A 20,824-nucleotide genomic window follows, 5' to 3' on the forward strand; every position below is an offset into this window, starting at 1 on the left:
ACCCCACTAGAGCTGGTGACACAAAAAAGCACCAGTACATTCTGTAGTGGTTGGCATTAGGAAGGGCATCCAGCTGTGAAACCAAACTAAAACAGATTGGAGCCTGGTGCAGCACACTAGCTCCAGTTAAACCCATAACAGCATGGAAAACAAACAGACATTAAATGATGATGATATATATATATATATATCTCATCATCATCATCATCATCGTTTAACGTCCGCTTTCCATGCTAGCATGGGTTGGATGGTTCAACTGGGGTCTGAGAAGCCAGAAGGCTGCACAAGGCCCAGTTTGATCTGGCAATGTTTCTACGGCTGGATGCCCTTCCTAACGCCAACCACTCCATGAGTGTAGTGGGTGCTTTTTACGTGGCACAGGTGCCAGACGAGTCTGGCAAACGGCCACGATCGGATGGTGCTTTTTATGTGCCACCAGCACGGGGGCCAGGCGAGGCTGGCAACGGCCACGAACGGATGGTGCTTTTTACGTGCCACCGGCACGGGGGCCAAGTGAGGCTGGCAATGGCCATGAATGGATGGTGCTTTTTACGTGCCACCGGCACGAGGCCAGTCGGGGCGGCGCTGGCAACGGCCACAAACGGACGGAGCTTTTTACGTGCCACCAGCACGAGGCCAGTCGGGGTGGCGCTGGCAACGGCCACATTCGGATGGTTCTCTTACGTGCCACCGGCACTGGTAACTCAGCTGCAATTTCCATTGATCGATTTCGATTCTGATTCTCACTTGCCTCAACAGGTCTTCAAAGGTAGAGTTTTGTGTCCCAAGAAGGGAAGGTATGCATAAGTGGGCTGGCTACATCCCATGTAGAAGGCCACGGGTTATGGTCTCACTTGTCCTGCCGGGTCTTCTCACGCACAGCATACTTCCAGAGGTCTCGATCTCTAGTCATTTCCTCAGTGAGACCTAAAGTTCGAAGGTCGTGCTTCACCACCTCGTCCCAGGTTTTCCTGGGTCTGCCTCTTCCACAGGTTCCCTCAACCGCTAGGGTGTGGCACTTTTTCACACAACTATCTTCATCCATTCTCGCCACATGCCCATACCAGCGCAAACGTCTCTCTTGCACACCACATCTGATGCTTCTTAGGTACTTACACTCTGTCGAGTATGAATACTGACATTACACATCCATCGGAGCATACTGGCTTCATTTCTGTGTTTGTCCCCCAACATCGTTTGACAACTGATGCTGGTGTGTTTACGTCCCCGTCACTTAACGGTTCAGCAATATATACATACATATATATACATACATATATATATATATATATACATACATACATATATACATACGCACATGCACACACACACACACACACACACACACATTGAACAATAGAAATTAGATATCTTTTTGAATGCAGAATTGCCCTTAGAACAGCAGAAACACTGGATAAATCACCCTTACAAAGTGGAAAAATTTGTCAACAACCAGCCATTTGTTGACTATTTTTTCTTCTTTGTAAGAGTAATTTACCCAGTGTTTCTGCTGTTCTAACGGCAATTCTGTATTCAAAAAAATATCATCTAATTTGTATCGTTCAATACACATTTCACTGATTATAACAACAAATATTGTTTGTTTGTATTTATACACACACATCTACACGATGGGCTTGATTTCCATTTCTATCAAGCAAATCAAAGGCTTTGATCAACCCAGGGCTATAGTAGAAGTGACTTGCCCAGATTACTACATAAACGAACTGAAGCTGAGACCATATGGCTGGAAAGCAAGCTTCTCATTCACACAGCCATACCTGTATCATCAGAATAATTCTAATGAGCTTAATCAATAAACATGAGTGTGTTCAATCATTTGCAATAACATCATAAGGTTACTTAATAATTCAAGCATACTCTTTCCACTCGTTTACTTGTTTCAGTCATTTGACTGCGGCCATGCTGGAGCACCGCCTTTAATTGAACAAATCGACCCCAGGACTTATTCTTTGTAAGCCTAGTACTTATTCTATCGGGCTCTTTTGCCGAACCGTTAAGTGACAGGGATGTAAACACACCAGCATCAGTTGTCAAACGATGTTGGGGAACAAACACAGACACACACACATATATATATATATGACAGGCTTCTTTCAGTTTCCGTCTACCAAATCCACTCACAAAGCTTTGGTCAGCCCAAAGCTATAGTAGAAGACACTTGGCCAAGGTGCCATGCAGTGGGACTGAACCCGGAACCATGTGGCTGGTAAGCAAGCTACTTAACACACAGCCACTCCTGTGCCTATAATAAAATTTTCCATTATACTTTTACCAGTTTCTGTCATTGGGCTGTGACTATGCTGGGACATCACATTCGAGGGCTTAGTTAATCAAATTGATCCCAGTATATTTTTCAGTCTGCCTCTTATTTTATTGGTGTCTTTACTATAAAATAGAAACACGTGTTTATACCAAGAACAGCATCCATGATGTGGAAACATTTGTTCATGTTCAGAATTGTTGAAGCATGGAACAAGCTACCCACCTCAGGTGATGGCTGTCAAGACACTGTAGCCTTCCAGAAGGCCTTGTTTCCTGAAACTCTCAAACATAACTCCAGATACACCTATGCATTCTCATCTTTATGACTCTTTTACTTTTCACTTCTAGTTTTTGTTTTAAAGGGCAATCGTGCTGCTTAGACTGGAGCCAAGTGCAGCTCTCCAGCTAACCAGTTCCAATCAAACTATCTAACACATGACAACGTGGAAAATAGACACTAAATGATGATGATGATGATGATGATGATGATGATGATGATGATGATGCATTGTGCAAACACTTTTGGTTACCATTGCTGTCTTTCTTTGCCTGCTTAATATTGCCACTTTCTGATCCCTTTTCACCCATCTTTTGAGTTGTAATGCACCTGATCTTGCATTTAATAAACTCATTATTATACACACACACACACACACAACAGACTTCTGCACAGGTTCTGGTCAAGTCGAGGCTACAGTAAAATACACATGCCCAAAGTGCATTGCTATGATATTGAACTCAGGACCTGGTGCTTTCAAGGTAAACTTAACAACATGACTATACATGTATCAGGTCATCCCATAAGTTCTGTCCAATTTTACCTTTTTTAAAATTGAATGAAATTTAATAGTATTTTAAAATGTCTAATGGAATTAAAAATTATTATTATGCACTTGCGTATATTTAAACTAATTAAATATTATTTTACAGAATAACAGAATTAAAATTTGTTTGATTAAAACCCTTTCTAACATGGAAGTATCCAAAGTGCATTTAAGGCACCTAATGCTTTATGAGTACAAAAGAGGAAACTCTGCAGTCGAAGCGACTCGAAACATACTCTCAGTTTATGGGAAAGAATGCTTGAATGAAAGAACTTGCTGAAGATGGTTTGCAAAATTCAGAAGTGGAGATTTCAGCCTTGATGATGAAGATCGAACAGGACGTCCAGTTGAGTTTGATGACAAGCTCCTGGAAGCATTACTTGAAAAAAATCCTGCATTATCAGTTGAAGAATTGGCAATAATGCTTAGTTCATCTTCATCTTCAACAACTTGGAAAGGTTCCTAAACTTGGAAAATGAGTGCCTCATGAATTGTCTGAAAGTAACTGCAAATCTCAAGTTGATATCTGCTCTTCTCTCCATTCTTGCAAACTCATTTCACCCTTTTTGGATAGACTTGTGATGAAAAATGGATCTTCTATCGAAATGTTAAATGTCGTAAACAGTGGCTTGGTAAAAGGGAAAAAACTCAAGCACAACCAAGAAGGGAAAAGGTTCTTCTCTCTATCTGGTGGGATTGCAAAGGAGTAATTCACTTTGAATTGTTACCACCTAATGCAACAATCAATGCTCAAGTCTACTGTCAGCAATTAGAGCATTTGAACCAAGCTTTGAAGAAAAACAGACCCACTTTAGTGAATCGAAATGGAGTGATGTTTCATCAGGACAATGCGTGACCCCACACGGCAAAGATCACATCACAGAAGATCGAAGAGCTTGGTTGGGAAAAAATTCCTCATCCACCTTATTCTACTGACCTTGCTCCTTCAGACTACCATTTGTTTCATAGTTTACAGAATCATTTGGGGGACATAACTTTCACAAGCCAGGAGGAGGTCGAAACTAGCATTTCAGAGTTCTTCGCTTTGAAACCAAAAGAGTTTTACATTGATGGGATTAAAAAGCTTGTAAATAGATGGAAGGAAGTCATAGATAATCAGGGAAAGTACATTAATGATGAAATTTCAATTAAATATAACATTTTATCACTTGTTTTCTTTATTCAAAATTCGGATAGAACTTATGGGATGACCTGATAGATAAAAAAAAATTATTTACCTCTGCTGTCTTTTAGTTTTTTAGAAACAATTCTTTTCAGATCTTCTTCTTCTTTAGTTAATGTTACATCCAGGGCTAGTTTGACAAGGGCCAATAATTCTTGCTTATGATCATAACTTAAGTTAAAATCATCAGAATGCTAACAGATAAAGATAAGCAAATAGAAGTTAATAGTGTGAAAAAAAAAACAAAAAAAAAACAGGAATTGAAAAAAGCATAAAAAAATTTTTGTAATGTTGTCTTTGCTGTTGAATATGTGTTCCCCACAGAAACAACCTCAGTGATGATGAGGTTGAACATGTGTGAAGTTGCGTGTGTGTGTGTGTGAGAGCACGCATGCATGAGTGTGTGTGTGTGTGTAGCACGCATGCATGAGTGTGTGTGTGTGTGTATAAAAATAAAATATTTTGCAACACAGTCTTTGGTATGTTGATCGTGTGTAATTTCTACAGAAAGAATCACAGTGATGGTAAAACTGAACGCTGGTAAGGACCTTGAAGATTCGTGTTGTATGCTGTTTATTACAATGGATAATGTCTTTGGTGTCTGAAGATTCTATTGGTTCTACTGATTTTTAGCATCAACACAAAATCATAATTTTTTTTTAGGGGATGTAGTGATAGGGAAGAATTCCATTTCATATTTTATCAATTCTGGTAGAATGAAAGATTTGAACTCAGAACATAAAAAGAATCATCATCATCATCATCATCGTTTAACGTCCGTTCTCCATGCTAGCATGGGTTGGACGGTTCGACCAGGGATCTGGGAAGCCAGAAGGCTGCACCAGGCTCCAGTCTAATCTGGCAATGTTTCTACAGCTGGATGCCCTTCCTAACGCCAACCACTCCGTGAGTGTAGTGGGTGCTTTTTACGTGCCACCTGCACAGGTGCCAGGCGAGGCTGGCAACGGCCACGGTCGGATTGGTGTATTTTATGTGCCACCGGCACGGAAGCTAGTCGAGGCGGTGCTGGCATCGGCCACGAGTCGGATAGTGCTTTATACGTACTACCAGACCAGGGATCCTGGCTGGTTCAATTCGATTTCGATTTCGCTTGCCCCAACATGTCTTCACAAGCAAGGGGGGTTGGCATGGGTGCCTGTCGTACGGTCGGATTGGAGTATTTTACGTGCCACCGGCACGGAAGCCAGTCGAAGCGGCGCTGGCATCGGCCACGAGTTGGATAGTGCTTTTTACGTACCACCAGACCAGGGATCCTGGCTGGTTCAATTCGGTTTCGATTTCGCTTGCCCCAACATGTCTTCGCAAGCAGAGGGGGTTGGCATGGGTGTCTGTCGTCGGATGAGGTTCTATATCGACTTCGCTTGCCTCAACAGGTCTTTGTGTCCAAGGGAGGAAAGGCATTCATAAGTGGGCTGGGCTCACTTGTCCTGCCTGGTCTTCTCACGTACAGAATATTTCCAAAGGTCTCGGTCGCTGGTCATTTCCTCAGTGAGGCCTAAAGTTCGAAGGTCGTGCTTCACCACCTCGTCCCAGGTTTTCCTGGGTCTACCTCTTCCACGGGTTCCCTCAACTGCTAGGGATTGGCACTTTCTCACACACCTATCTTCATCCATTCTTGCCACATGACCATACCAGCGCAATCGTCTCTCTTGCACACCACAACTGATGCTTCTTAGGTACAACATTTCTCTCAAGGTGCTAACGCTCTGTCGAGTATGTACACTGACATTACACATCCATCGGAGCATACTGGCTTCATTCCTCACAAGCTTACGCATGTCCTCAGCAGTCACGGCCCATGTTTCACTGCCATGTAGCATGGCTGTTCGTACACACGCATCATACAGTCTGCCTTTTACTCTGAGCGAGAGGCCTTTAGTCACCAGCAGAGTTAAGAGCTCCCTAAACTTTGCCCAGGCTATTCTTATTCTAGCAGTTACACTTTCAGCGCACCCACCCCCACTACTGACTTGGCCACCTAGATAACGGAAGCTATCAACTACTTCTAGTTTTTCGCCCTGGAAAGTGACGGAAGTTGTTTTCTACAGATTTTCGGAGGTTAATGCTCCCGAGCATCTGCCACATACAAAAACTATCTTCCCAGTTAGCCTACCTTTGACATTGCTGCACCTCTTATGTGTCCATAGCTTACACTGGGTACATCTTATAGAGTTTCTACCTACACCTTTTCTACAGATCGAGCAGGGCCATCTTCCTGAAGACATTTGTGGATTGTCTACCTTCCTACTTATTAGTACTTTGGTTTTAGCTAGGTTGACTCTAAGGCCCTCGATTCTAAACCCTCCTTCCACACCTGGAACTTCTCCTCCAGTTCTGATAGTGACTCAGCAATAAGAGCAAGGTCGTCAGCGTAGAGGAGCTCCCAGGGACAGCCTGTCTTGAATTCCTCCATAATTGCCTGGAGTACTATGATAAATAGGAGGAGGCTGAGTACTGAACCCTGGTGGACCCCAACCTCTACTTTGAATTCTTCTGTGTACGTGTTGCCAACTCTAACCTTACTTACGGCATCTCTGTACATGGCTTGCACAGTCCTCACCAGCCATTCATCTATCCCTAGTTTCCTCATTGACCACCAGATAAGGGATCGGGGGACCCTATCAAAAGCTTTCTCCATGTCAACGAAAGCCAGGTACAGGGGCTTATCTTTGGCTAGGTATTTCTCCTGCAGCTGCCTTACCAGGAATATAGCATCAGTGGTACTTTTCCCTGGCACGAACCCAAACTGCATCTCATCTAAACTAACTCTCTCTCTAATTAGTTGGGCTATGACCCTCTCCGTAACCTTCATTACTTGATCCAACAGCTTGATACCTCTGTAATTATTTGTATCTAGGGCATCACCTTTACCTTTGTAGCAGTTGACTAGTATGCTGCTGCACCAGTCATTGGGTATGACTCCTTCGTGTATCACCTGGTTGACTATACGGGTGACTAGGTTATAGCCGACACTGCCAGATATTTTGAGCATCTCTGCAGTAATTCCTGATGGGCCTGGGGCTTTCCCTGTCTTCATGCTTCTAATTGCCTTAGCTACCACGGAACTATCAACTCGGATAGCTGGTCCCTCTGTTGGGTCAACATTCGGCAGACTCTCTTTATCCCATTCATTTTCTTTATTCAGCAACCTTTCATAGTGGCATCTCCAAACCTCTCTCTTTGCATCCTCATTTAGCGCAAGTGAACCATCATCCATGCGAACACACTTCTCTCCTACCACATCACGATTCTCTCTCACACACTGTCTTGCAACACGAAATACCTCAAGTCTTTCATCCTCACGGCTCAGAACATTGGCAAATTTTTTCTTATCCGCTTCCCCTCTGGCTAAATAAACCTGTCTCCTAGTTTCCCTTCTGGCTGTCTGATACAATTCCCTGCTACCACCGTTCTTCCAGTCCTTCCAAGCCTGTCTCTTTTGTCTAATAGCCCTGTCAACCACAGTGTTCCACCACCATGTTACTCTGGGTCGAGACGGTACTTTGCTCCATCCACAGATCTGGTCAGTGGCTGTCAGCAGATTGTCCCGTAGAAATCTCTAGTTGCTTTCCACATTAAGTGAAGCTATATCCCCTTCTATTTCGTCAAAGGCTTCGAGTAGTATGTCTCTAAATCTCTGTCCATTTGCAGGATCTTTAAGCTTCCAGACCCTTCTCCTCCAAGCAGGTCTTCTTCTGGGCAACCATTTAGCTCTGATCCTGAAGTCGCTAACTACTAATCTATGTTGAGGAGTACATTCTTCGCCTGGAAAGGTTTTGGCATTTATAAGCAGCCCTCTTTCCCTTTTTCTGGCAAGGATGTAGTCAATCTGGCTAGTGTGTCTGCCAGAACGGTAGGTGACTAGGTGAGAGGTGGGTTTCCTGAAGTTGGTATTGCAGACCATAAGGTCATTTGCATCGCAGAACTCCAGCAGCCTGGTTCCCTCCTCATTACGAGAGCCAAAACCGTAGCCTCCATGCACGCCGTCCAACATGTCCATTGAAATCACCTGCCACAAAGAGAAGGTCACTGTCATTTGTCAACGAGGTAGTCCGCAATAGGGTGTCATAGAATTGGTCTTTTTGTCCTTCCGGTAGCCCTGGTTGAGGGGCATATGCCGAGATGATAGTAGCTGACCTATGGTGAAGCACTAATCTAATCTTAAGTACTCTATCACTTACTCTGACTACCTCGATTACCTTATCTATGATACTAAATGATACTAAATATTAAAAAGTAGTCTCTCTACTATTTCTACCACTTCTCTGTCTTTCATTTCCATTAATAATAATATTGGTTTCAAATTTTGGCACAAGGCTAGTAATTTTGGGGTTGGATGAGTTGATTACAGCAACCCCAGTGCTCACCTGGCATTTATTTTATTAACCATGAAGGGATGAAAGGCAAAGCTGACCTTAGCGGAATTTGAACTCAGGATGTAAAGAGATGAAATGCCACTAGGCATTTTGTTTGGTGTGCTAACGATTCTGTTGCCATATTTCCATTAGTAATAGTGGTTTCAAATTTTGGCACAAGGCCAGCAAGTTCTGGGGAGGTGGGTGGGTTGATTACATAAACCCAGTGATAAACTGGCACTTATTTTATCGACACCGAAGGGATGAAGGGCAAAGCTGACCATGGCAGAATTTGAACTCAATGTAAAGACAGATGAAATACCACTAAGCATTTTGTCTGGTGTGCTAACGATTCTGCCAGTTTGCTATCTTATTTCCATTAGTAATATTAAAAATATTGGGTTGTCCGGAAAGTTTGTGCCAATTTTTAAAGGAAAGAAAAAGGTCAATAAATACTTGCCATTACATTTTTAATCAACCAAATATGAACCATTTTGTTGCACAAAATCTTTCCTTTAACTTGAAAATACCCTCTTCCCAGAATTGAGGTGGTTTCATGGCAAAGAATTCATCAAGGTATCTTTTTACGTCATCCAAGGAATTGAAATTTTTATCATTAAGACTATTCTGCAGAGACCTGAATAAGTGGAAATCCGAAGGAGCAATATCCGATTTATATGGAGGGTGGGGTAACACATCCCAACCGAGCTGCAGCAATTTTTGTCTGGTTCCCAAAGCATCAAGTGCCGAAAATGAACTTTCTTATCTTCCATTTTAAAGGGTTGCAGAATTAACACAGGTTATAGGAACATAAACCTTATTCCAAGAAAAGATATCTTAAACTGTGCTCTAAATGGAGGTGTAGTCAAATCCTATTTTATGGACTCAACCATGTTCTCAAATAAGTCGAAAGGTAAGCTACTATAAATCGGCATGAACTTTCCGGACAACCCAATATAATTTTATTACCTGCTCCTGTCCCTTTATCATGCTTCCATATCCTTCACTATTATACTTCACTCAGCTACGGTCTAGTCTTGTGGGTACTTGATGACCTCGGAAATGCTGGTGCCATGAAAACAAGCACCCAGAATGAAGTGATTGGTATTAAGAAGGGCACCCAGCTGTAAAAACCATGCCAAAGTAGACATTGGAGCTTGGCACAGCCTTCTGGATTGTCAGGTTCATATCAAACCATCCAACCCACACCAGCATGGAAAAAAAAAAGGATGTTAAATGGTGATTATAATGATGATGATGCTTATATCTATTTAAAAACAATATTCTCATATTTTAAAGAATGACAAATATCTATCAATATATATTTAGGCACAATTGCGAGGTTAAGAAGCTCCCTATGCAACAGTGGTTCAGCATTTTCTCTTTCGAAAGGCAACTTTGCCATTTCACAAATATCATCATCATCATCATCTTTTAACGGTCGCTTTCCATGCTAGCATGGGTTGGACGATTTTGATTGAGGGCTGGCGAACCAGATGGCTGCACCAGGCCCCAATCTTGATCTGGCAGAGTTTCTACAGCTGGATGCCCTTCCTAACGCCAATCATTCTGAGAGTAAATATAAAGCAGTAAAATAAGAATTGGACAGATATAAATACTGCTGTTGGTATGAGCAATTAAAAACTGCTGAAGGCAATGTCCCAGCATGGTCACAGACTGAAATCGGTAAAAGAATAAAAGGGATTGAAGTAAATGCAAAGAATATACCTACTTTGTCTAGTTTTGTCTCCCAGTTCTTCTGAAGATCATATACATCGTTGAATTTCTCTGTTAGATACACTGATGTAAAAATGCGGATAATTCCTTGAATGTCATTGACAACACGGTCCTCTTTTAAGTTTTTCACTCGTCCAAAATCAATCATACGCAACCTTAGAGGAGAATCTGATGGGTCTTGTTGGGGCTGTAACATAACATTTTCTTCTGCAACAGAATAAAATGGATTGAAAAAAAATTAGTTACATTTTTATTCTTAGGAGCAAGGTCAGGAAGAAATGATAATTCCTTTGGCCTTTGCAAGCATCCCCCATCCCAGACTGGTGGAATCGATGCTGTTCATGTTCTGTTCTGTTTATAGAGTTGAAGTTGATGACTGCAGGAAAGATGTGATGTTTTCTCGATGTGCATAGGAGAGTGTCTTTTCTTTGTTGTTGAAGGAGACAAGATTGGCACAAGATGGTTAGGTTGCATGTGAAACATGGTTGAGTACAGAAAGGTTAAAGAAGGATGGCAAGTGGTATCATCTGTGTCAATGTGGATGTTGGGGATAGTAACATAACAGAATTCTGGGAAAAGTGAGAAAGATTGGTGCATTTAATATGAAGCTTGAAGTTAGTAAAATACAAGTGTATAGAGTCAAGACTTCTAGAAGGAGTAAATTCATACAAAGTAATGCTTAGTGCAAGATTTAAAGAGAAAGAAAGACTATGAGTGGCATAAAAGTCCAGTATATTTGAAGTATATTTGAATCTAACTAGTGTGCAATCACTAACTCATGGTGCAACAAGCTGGTATTGTCTTATGGCTTAGTTGGAAAGGTGGAGGCACGTGGCTTAGTGGTTAGGGTGTTGAACTCATGATCATAGGGTTGTGGTTTCGATTCCTGGACCGGGCGACGCGTTGTGTTCTTGAGCAAAACACTTCATTTCATGTTGCTCCAGTCCACTCAGCTGGCAAAAATAAGTAACGCTGCGATGGACTGGCATCCCGTCCAGCTGGGGAACACATACACCATTGAAATCGGGGAACTGGGCCCATGAGCCTGGCAAGGCTTTAAAAGGGCGCATTTATTTATGTATTTTAGTTGGAAAGAGAAGGTTGCAATCATGAGCTTTGTAGCTGTTCCAAGTCTGATGAAATCAATGGAGTTTCTATTCAGGTTCAGCAAGCTGACATCTACAAAAAATGTTTGTGGGAAGGAAAGTGACATGGTTAGTATGGGACCTAGCCAGTAAAACAAAAGAGGAGTGATGAAAGGATGAGGGTGGTATACAACTTGCTGGTTCAGAGGAACCGAATCCAGTATAGTTACAATAGAAAAGTTTGGAGGAGGAGACAGTACAAGTAAATGTCAGAAGTTTTTGTGTATTCTGAATTAAATGTGCAGCCAGAAAATTTGAGATGTAGAATTCCTTATAGTACAACAAAGTATAATGACAATGTATAAGTGACAGTTAAAAGACAAAAGGTTTTTAGTATCTATCAACTGGAATGCATATCACAAATATGGTAGAGGTAGCACATAAATAAGATATTTTGGGAGACCCTAAAGAGAAAGTGAAATATCTTGTTCTGTTGTTAGTTTATGGAACATAGGCTTGACTAGTTTTCTTCTAGTGCGGGGATAGTGAACTTGTAACCTAGGGAGGGCATTAGGCATTTGAAGTCTTTAAGTGCAGCATTCTAAAAGAAGTTTGGATTTGTATGAAAAAAATACATTTTTGTTGATTACATAGTATTATTGTGAAGGTGGGCAACCGAGTGATTAGGGTGTTGCACTCACTTTTGTATGATCAAGGTTTTGATTCCCAGACCAAGCAATGAGTTGTTCTCAAGCAAAACACTTAATTTCATGTTGCCCCAGTTGATTCAGCTAGAAATGAGTTACCTTGCAACAGACTGGCATCCCATTTAGGGGGACTGTTGTGATCTTGGTCACATATATGCCACAGGCCTGCCTGCCTGCCTACCCAGTGGGGTGGAATCATGTGAAAGCTACAATGCAAGGAAGCACATTGTGACCAGCAATGTCTAATGACATCCAATAGTCTGGTCAGTACAATGATACAGTGACATACATATTTCTGCATGGCAGTGAGATATAGGCTGTGACTAGTGAGGATATGTGAAGACTTGAAAAAAATGAAGCCAGTATGCATCGCTAGATGGATGCATATCAGTGTGCATATTTGATACATCGTAAGATACATGGTATGGTTTAGTAGTTTAAAAAAAATGGCACATTAAATTGTTATAAGGGATTTTTATAAAATGATGGCTTGCAGGATGGCCTGCTGTGTTTGAGGAGACCTATTGTGTCAAGTACATCAACATCAAAATAAAAATCGAATGGATATTGTAGTTGTGATACCTGTGCCAGTGGGGCCTCACAGAGGAAATGACGAAGACCAAGACCTCTGAGATATGCTGTGACTGTAAAGACCCGACAAATGAAGTGAGTTCATGGCTCACAGGATGGCCTGCTGTGCTAACCTTGGATCGTAGAGTGACCTGCTGTTCTTGAGGAGACCTACTGAGTCAAGTACGTCAACATCAAAATCAAAATCAAAATCAAATGGAAATTGTAGTTAAGATACCCATGCTGGTGACACGTAAAAAGCACCGTCCGAACGTGGCAGATGCCAGCGCCGCCTGACTGGCGTCCGTGTCGGTGACACATAAAAGCACCAACCGATCATGGGCATTTGCCAGCCTCCCCTGGCCCCTGTGCCGGTGGCATGTAAAAAGCACCCACTACACTCACGGAGTGGTTGGCGTTAGGAAGGGCATCCAGCTGTAGAAACACTGCCATATCAGACTGGAGCCTGGTGCAGCCTCCTGGCTTCCCAGACTCCAGTCGAACCGTCCAACCCATGCAAGCATGGAAAACAGACGCTAAACGATGATGATGATGATGTCTGAATTGACTTAATCATAATGTTCAGCATATTATTTTTTCAGTATGTTACATGACTTTTTTTAAAAAAGAAACACTGAAAGGTGTATCATTTATGTAATTTTATGCAAAACTAGAAAACAATACCAATACATTAGCAAAGTAATTTTTAAAATGTGAAAAACAGTTACAAAACGTACCATGTATATCATCATGCAGCCACTTTTTTGAATGCATAGTAGAAGAGGCTTCCAATAATCCATGGAGAACATACAGAGAAAAATGATGAAGAAGGCTTGGATACTCTCTCAGTTTTCCCATTCGATCATTTATTACATCAGCGAGGGTGACAGCTGGATACAAGACATAAAAATTATTTCTAAAATGTTTAACACACCAAATAAATAAATATATAAATAAAATTAAAATAACAAAAAACATCACTAAAATAATGAGTACAGTAACTGAATTTTGATAGAATTCATGATGAAATATAATGATCAAGAATTGATAGCTGATTAATCTCTGTAAAGAAATTTCCTCAAAGAAGTCAGTAAACTGGATTGATAAAAATAATCAGATCGATTGTGGATTAGTGATCATGGTTACAAGACATTTCTACATAAAAAAAAAGAAAAAAAATTAATAACTTACTCAAAGGGGAAAGAGCAGTAACTAGGGCCTACATCCTGGTAGGATGAAGGGAGGACATTATCTTCAGATTGGAAACTCAGACCGAATACTTGCAACCAAAGGTACTGCATTAAAAGACCAGGTGGTTGAGGGATGGACTAAGTCAACCACCCAAGAACAGGAATGATCCCTCTGTTGGGTTCCCACATAATTTCAGTCAATCAAATTTAATTCACAAAGCTTTGGTTGATCCAAGTCAGTAGTAGAAGGCACTTGCCCAAGGTATGGTACAACAGGATCAAACTTGAAACCATATAGTTGCAAAAATGAACTTCTTAACCACACATCTATGCCTGATGCGCCAGACATTTATGCTGTGATGTACCAGCAATTAAAGGGATTTGAGTAATTAAAGTGATTTGAGTAATTAGTTGTTTGAGCAACTGAATTTGCTGCTCATTAAGTTAACAAATGGCTGAGCATTCCACAAAAAATGTAACATTAATGAAATCTTCAGATAGAATCAGCATGATGCAGTGTGACAAGGTTGTGCCTTTGAATTACTGGTGTTTTCCATCTGATGGGCTTCCCTACAGTATCCATCTACCCACTTTCACTCATAAAGATTAGGCCAACCTGAAGCAATGATAGGGAACACATGCCTAAGATGCTACACAATGGGACTGAACCTAGGATATTATAATTGTAAAGCAAATTTCTTAACAATTTAGTGATGTGGCATTCACAACTGGAATGTTCATCAACAAAATCTATCATAGTTCAGATTCTATCCCCATAATATAGTTAATTGATTAACAGAATCAAGTTTTATTCTCACAAGATATAGTTAAATGAATAATAGAAAAACAATTATCTCTGGAATGCAGTTAAAATAACGGACAGGGTCAAAACTAATGAAAAGGTTGCAAGACGCAATGAAAACCTTAGGACAATAAAAATAAGAAAAACGTGGAAATTTTACCGGTGAGTGTGTTACATAATAAGGCACAAAAAGAAAATGACTCTCCCCAAACACAATAGAATTATCTCTGAAAACGCTTGTTTCAACAATAAGCAAAATTATTTGAAGAAATCATCTCAAAAATAATACTAGCACGAAAAATTAAAAAATTAAGGTAATGCAAGTATGAAAAAATAGATCAAGGACAGTTTTATAAAATTCAAATAATTCACAAAAACATTGTTGATCTTTTGGGCAACCTGTGGCCCGTGGGACTTTCTGAATGGCATGTCTAATAAATTACCTTGAATATTTTTAGTAGTTTAGTGTGCCTGATGATAAACCATGTCTCATGTGGCCTGCTTCTCAAAAAAGGCTGCTGGTATCTGCTCAGAATATACTGATAAGTTCAAAAAACACCTATTGTTTCCGGCATAGGCAAATTGGCTAAAATATGGGGGTAGTCAATATCATCAACCTAGGTACTTGATTCTTTTATTCTTTTACTTGTTTCACTCATTTGACTGTGGCCATGCTGGAGTACCACCTTAAAGGGTTTTTTTTTTAGTTGAAGAAATCAACCCCAGGACTTATACTTTGTAAACTTAGTACTTATTCTATAGGTCCCTTTAGCTGAACCGCTAAGTCATAGGGACATAAACACACCAACATTAGTTGTCAAGTGAGTGCAGTGGAGGACAAACACAGACATAAGTACACACACACACATATAATACTTTTGATATTAAAAAAAAAAAAAATTAATTAATAAATAAAATAATATATAAATATAAAAATATACATACATACATATATATATATATATTTGTATATATATATATAAAATTTATAAGTTTAAATTATTTAAATAATTTTTTATTTTTAAATTAATTTTATGTATTGGCTTATGTTTTTCACTGTTTGATTTGCCTAATAGTGGTTTTATCTTTAATTTAATATAATATATATATATATATATATATATATATATATACACATATACATACAAAGAGCTTCTTTCAGTTTCTGTCTACCAAATCCACTCACAAGGCTTTGATTGGCCTAAGGCTATAGAAGAAGACACTTGCTTCATGTACCATGCAGTGGGACTGAACCTGGAACCATGTGGTTGGGAAGCAAGCTTCTTATTTCTTTATTGCCCACAAAGGGCTAAACATAGAGGGGACAAACAAGGACAGACAAAGGGATTAAGTCGATTACATTGACCCCCAGTGTGTAACTGGTACTTAATTTATTGACCCCGAAAGGATGAAAGGCAAAGTTGACCTCGGCAGAATTTGAACTCAGAACGTAATGGCAGATGAAATACTGCTAAGCATTTCACCCGGCGTGCTAACGTTCCTGCCAGCTCGCTGCCTATCGCAGGTGTGTCTGTGCCTATTGGTAATTTATTTTATTGACCCTGATGTAACGTAAAGTTGACTTTGGAGGAATTTGAATCCAAAATGTAAAGGGTCGACAGAAACACAGCAAGGCATTTTTGTTGACACTCCAATGGTTCTGCCAATCTACCATTGTAGAGCAAATGTCCTCTACTGTAGTCTTAGGTGAAGCAAAATCATGGGAGTGAAATTTGATAGACAGAAACTGTGTGAAAGTCATGAGGAGGGACTGTTCTTATTTTTGGGTGGCAGACTTAATTTATCACCCAGTTTAACAATTAAAATATATTTGCCCCAGATACCACATTGTGTGATTGAACTTGAGGCCTCATGATTGCATAGTAAACTTTCTAACTCTTCAGCTGTGCCTGCATCCATGATTAACATGTCTAACATTGTTTTGAATAAATTAGAAGGAAACTTACCCTTTTTGAGTATTTCATGATGAAGCTCAATTTTCCCATCAATTTTGTTGAACATGTAAAGATTTGGGAACTGACTGCATCCCTCTAGGCTCACCCAGGCACGAATTTCATTTGGGTTGAATAATGCTAACATTACCTGAAATGGTTATCATAATTTAATCTCAGTTAACTGCACAATAAATAATAAATATCATAATCTTAATTCATAAACTGAATTTTGTTTTCTTTATGAGACATATCCTTTGATCTAAAATGGGCAGGAAATGATGATGATGAAGCTGATGCTGATATATTTTATGGCTAGATAATAGGAGGGAGAGTAACAGCCATGCTCCTTTTCAGGGCTTCCAAAGACAGTAAGAGGAAGTTATCCTTAGACTGAACAAAGTCAGAATGGACTCAGCCAAAGTCACATATGAGTCAGGTGGTGGTGGTGGTGTTAAACTGGTGTTAAAGCCTACCACAGATCTTTCCAATATCGTTCATCTGTCTTATTTCATTTACACAACTTGGGTTGATCCAAGGCTATGGTAGGCGGCCCAAAGTGATGCAGAGTGGGATTGAACCTGAAACCGTATAATTGCAAAGGGAACTTCTTAACAATACAGCCATGATTTGAATCCATACTCAAATACCAATTTATTTCATAATGCATCCAAGGAAAGTTAAAAGTAAAACTTGATTCTCAGAGTCATTAGGTTAAAGCTAGGGGTGGCTTGGCTCTCTAAATCTATCTCTATTATTTCAGATTATTGACGTTATTAACAGAACCAGATTTAGACATAGTGAGGCTTGAAGCCATGCAATTCCACTAGAGGCTTTACTTGGTAATTGCTTTGTGAAAATAAAACTGCGAGTCATAGAACAAGTGTTACTGGAAATCATTGAATGAGTGCTGCTGTTGCAACTACAGTCAGAAAATTTGTGTGAACTGTGTCAACACTATTTTTAATCTTTCAGAATTTTTCTCATTTTACAAATGACAATCTCAGATTCCCAACTCACCACAGTTGCCTGGTTCATTTGAGAGGAAGAGAAAGAAAATAATAACAACTGAACTTAGCAAAAAGAAAATGCAAAATAAATTTCTGTGGATTTTGAAATGCCTCTTCAGATGTTGGAGCTCTTTGCTACAGCTTTTTTAACTTTGGCTTAAATCAGGATTTAGCTATTCGCTGAGTGAAGATTTGTATTATTTAAAGACTATACTTAGCAAAACTATATAATCATGCCGCAAATGTAAGCCAATGCGTATACAGAATTATGTGTTAAAAAAATAAGTGTGTTCATTTAATAAAAAGAATAAACACATATCTTCTTTAATCTAAAATGCTCAAGTATAAAGATGTCATATTATCAAAGTATCTTTATTCAAGGTTGAGCAAGTATATTTTTACTAGGTTCAGCCATTGGACTGTGGTCACACAAGGGCAGTTTCATTAAAGGTATAGTTTGATTTCACCAATTTTAGTAAATGACTGGTACTTATTTAATTAACTGCTTCATTGAAGAGATGCAAAATCAACTTGGGTAGGACACGATTCTGCCAGCTACTGCCATGTAGAAGTAGATATGTGAATTCTTTTCTTTAGCATTTGCAAATAAATGTAAATTACTGTTTTCTTATCAGAGATATGCATCAAGAATTAATTCAGAGGATGTGATATTCAGTTTCTAAGGAAAGATACTACATTTTGAACTTGCTGGTGTCACATAAAAACCACCTAGTATGCACTGTAAAATGGATGGCATTAGGAAGGGCATCCAACCATAGAAACCATGCCAGAACAGACAATTGGGGCCTGGGCAGCTCTCTGGCTGGCCAACTCCAGTAAAACCGTCCAACCCATGCCAGCATGAAAAATGGACATTAAATGATGATGATGGAAGGAAAATATATAGTTGTGTGTGTACCTTCGTGTTGCCTACTTATTCTCTAAGACAGTACAGAAGGCTAATAAACTACAATGTCATCACTATTAATGGTAGACATTTACATCTCTTTGGATTGTGTCATTGAAAATTAGATATTACTGAATGATATTAGGAAAATATAAACAAAATACAAGTATTGTATATATGAAACACAACATTTTTTTTTTTGTTTAGTTGCTTAACATTAAAATAATATGATTTTAAGTGAATGTTTTTGTCTTCTTTAGTTTTGGTTCAAAGAGCACCAAACGAGTGTGATCGTTGACAGAGCGGCTAACCGGCACCATTCAAGTGTGGTCGTTACCAGTGTCGCCTTACTGGCACTTGTGCCCCATGCTAGTAGGGTGCTAAGAGCACCATCCGAGCGTGATCATTGCCAGAGCAGCTAACTGGCTTCCGTGCCGGTGGCATGTAAAAGGCACCATTCGAGCATGATCGTTACCAGCATCGCCTTACTGGCACCTGTGCCGGTGGCATGTGTAAAAAGATTCGAGCGAGGTCGTTGCCAGTATCGCCTGACTGGCCCTGTGCTGGTGGTGGCATATAAAAGCACCCACTACACTCTTGGAGTGGTTGGCGTTAGGAAGGGCATCCAGCTGTAGAAACTCTGCCAGATCAAGATTGGAACCTGATGCAGTCATCTGGTTTGCCAGCCCTCAGTCAAATCGGCCAACCCATGCTAAAATGGAAAGTGGATGTTAAACGATGATGATGATGATGAGTTTTGTGTATATAACTTACCGTTTTCAAAGCATGGTCTGTCTTAGACACCCGATCTCGAACAACAGCTATTTGGCCATTTAATCCTTTGCCTAAGATTTCATCCATAACATCATAATCTTTACCTTCTTTGTATGTCCCTGCTAAACTTTTGCTGATCTGTAAAGAGAAAATAAAATAAATCGATTAATTTCTGTAAAAGGTAACTTAGAAAATATTGCAAATATAAAAGAAAGTAATAATTAGAATTGTTCTGAATCCCGACATAGTCCTATATACACACACATACGTGTGTATATGTGTACGTTTGTTGTGAGTGTTGTATGTGTATAGGTATGCATATGTGTACACACATTTCGTCATGTAGATTGATATGATATCTTCCTTTCTTTCTCTATCAAAATATATATACATACATATGTGCATATATATATAAATATATACATACATATATATACATATATACATACATGCATGCATATACATGCATATATATACATATATATACATACATATACATGCATATATATACATGCATATATACATGCATGCATATACATGCATATATATACATACATATACATGCATATATATACATGCATATATATATATATATATATATATATATATATATATTAATAATTATAATAATTATTTGAGGGAGTATTATTCCTAACTTACGGGGAAAAATTCAATTTAGAAATACTAAATCAAATTTCACAAAATATAATCATCATCATCATCATCATCATCATTTAACGTCCGCTTTCCATGCTAGCATGGGTTGGACGGTTCAACTGGGGTCTGGGGAGCCCGAAAGCTGCACCAGTCCAGTCAGATCTGGCAGTGTTTCTACAGCTGGATGCCCTTCCTAACGCCAACCACTCCGAGAGTGTAGTGGGTGATTTTATGTGCCACCGACACAGGTGCCAGACGAGGCTGACAAACGGCCACGCTCGGATGGTGTTTTTTTTATGTGCCACCGACACAGGTGCCAGACGAGGCTGGCAGACGGCCACGCTCGGATGGTGTTTTTTATGTGCCACCGACACAGGTGCCAGACGATGCTGGCAGACGGCCACGCTCGGATGGTGTTTTTATGTGCCACCGACACAGGTGCCAGACGAGGCTGGCAGACGGCCACGCTCGGATGGTGTTTTTATGTGCCACCGACACAGGTGCCAGATGAGGCTGGCAAACGGCCACGATCGGATGGTGCTTGTTACGTGCCCACAGCACGGAGGCCAGTCGATGCGGTACTGGCTACGGCCACGTTCGGATGGTTTTCTTATGTGCCACGTGCCACCGGCACTGGTACCACAAAGATACAAATTCCATTGATATATATAAAAATTAGAAAAAAAACACCTTTTATCAATTCAAAATGAACAATTAAATTACATAGAATAGAAATATTAAAATTAAAATAGCAATGATATACT

General features: G+C 39.9%; 1 protein-coding gene across 5 annotated transcripts in view; it reads right to left on the minus strand.

Annotated features, from left to right (window-relative positions):
- LOC115209269 overlaps positions 1-20,824 on the minus strand; it is a 78,960-nt gene that overhangs the window by 9,173 nt on the left and 48,963 nt on the right. For 4 of the 5 annotated variants that reach the window (XM_029777572.2, XM_029777573.2, XM_029777571.2 and 1 more), the window contains exons 5-9: positions 19,404-19,541; positions 16,728-16,863; positions 13,506-13,658; positions 10,402-10,613; positions 4,349-4,487 (exon numbers count right to left, since the gene is read on the minus strand). In XM_029777572.2, the coding sequence (XP_029633432.1) occupies positions 4,349-4,487; positions 10,402-10,613; positions 13,506-13,658; positions 16,728-16,863; positions 19,404-19,541 (778 nt within the window). The remainder of the gene's footprint in view (positions 1-4,348; positions 4,488-10,401; positions 10,614-13,505; positions 13,659-16,727; positions 16,864-19,403; positions 19,542-20,824) is intronic. The other variant, XM_036501012.1, reaches the window with a different exon arrangement.

The sequence above is a fragment of the Octopus sinensis genome, linkage group LG3 (assembly GCF_006345805.1).
Source record: "Octopus sinensis linkage group LG3, ASM634580v1, whole genome shotgun sequence".
NCBI lineage: Eukaryota > Metazoa > Mollusca > Cephalopoda > Octopoda > Octopodidae > Octopus > Octopus sinensis.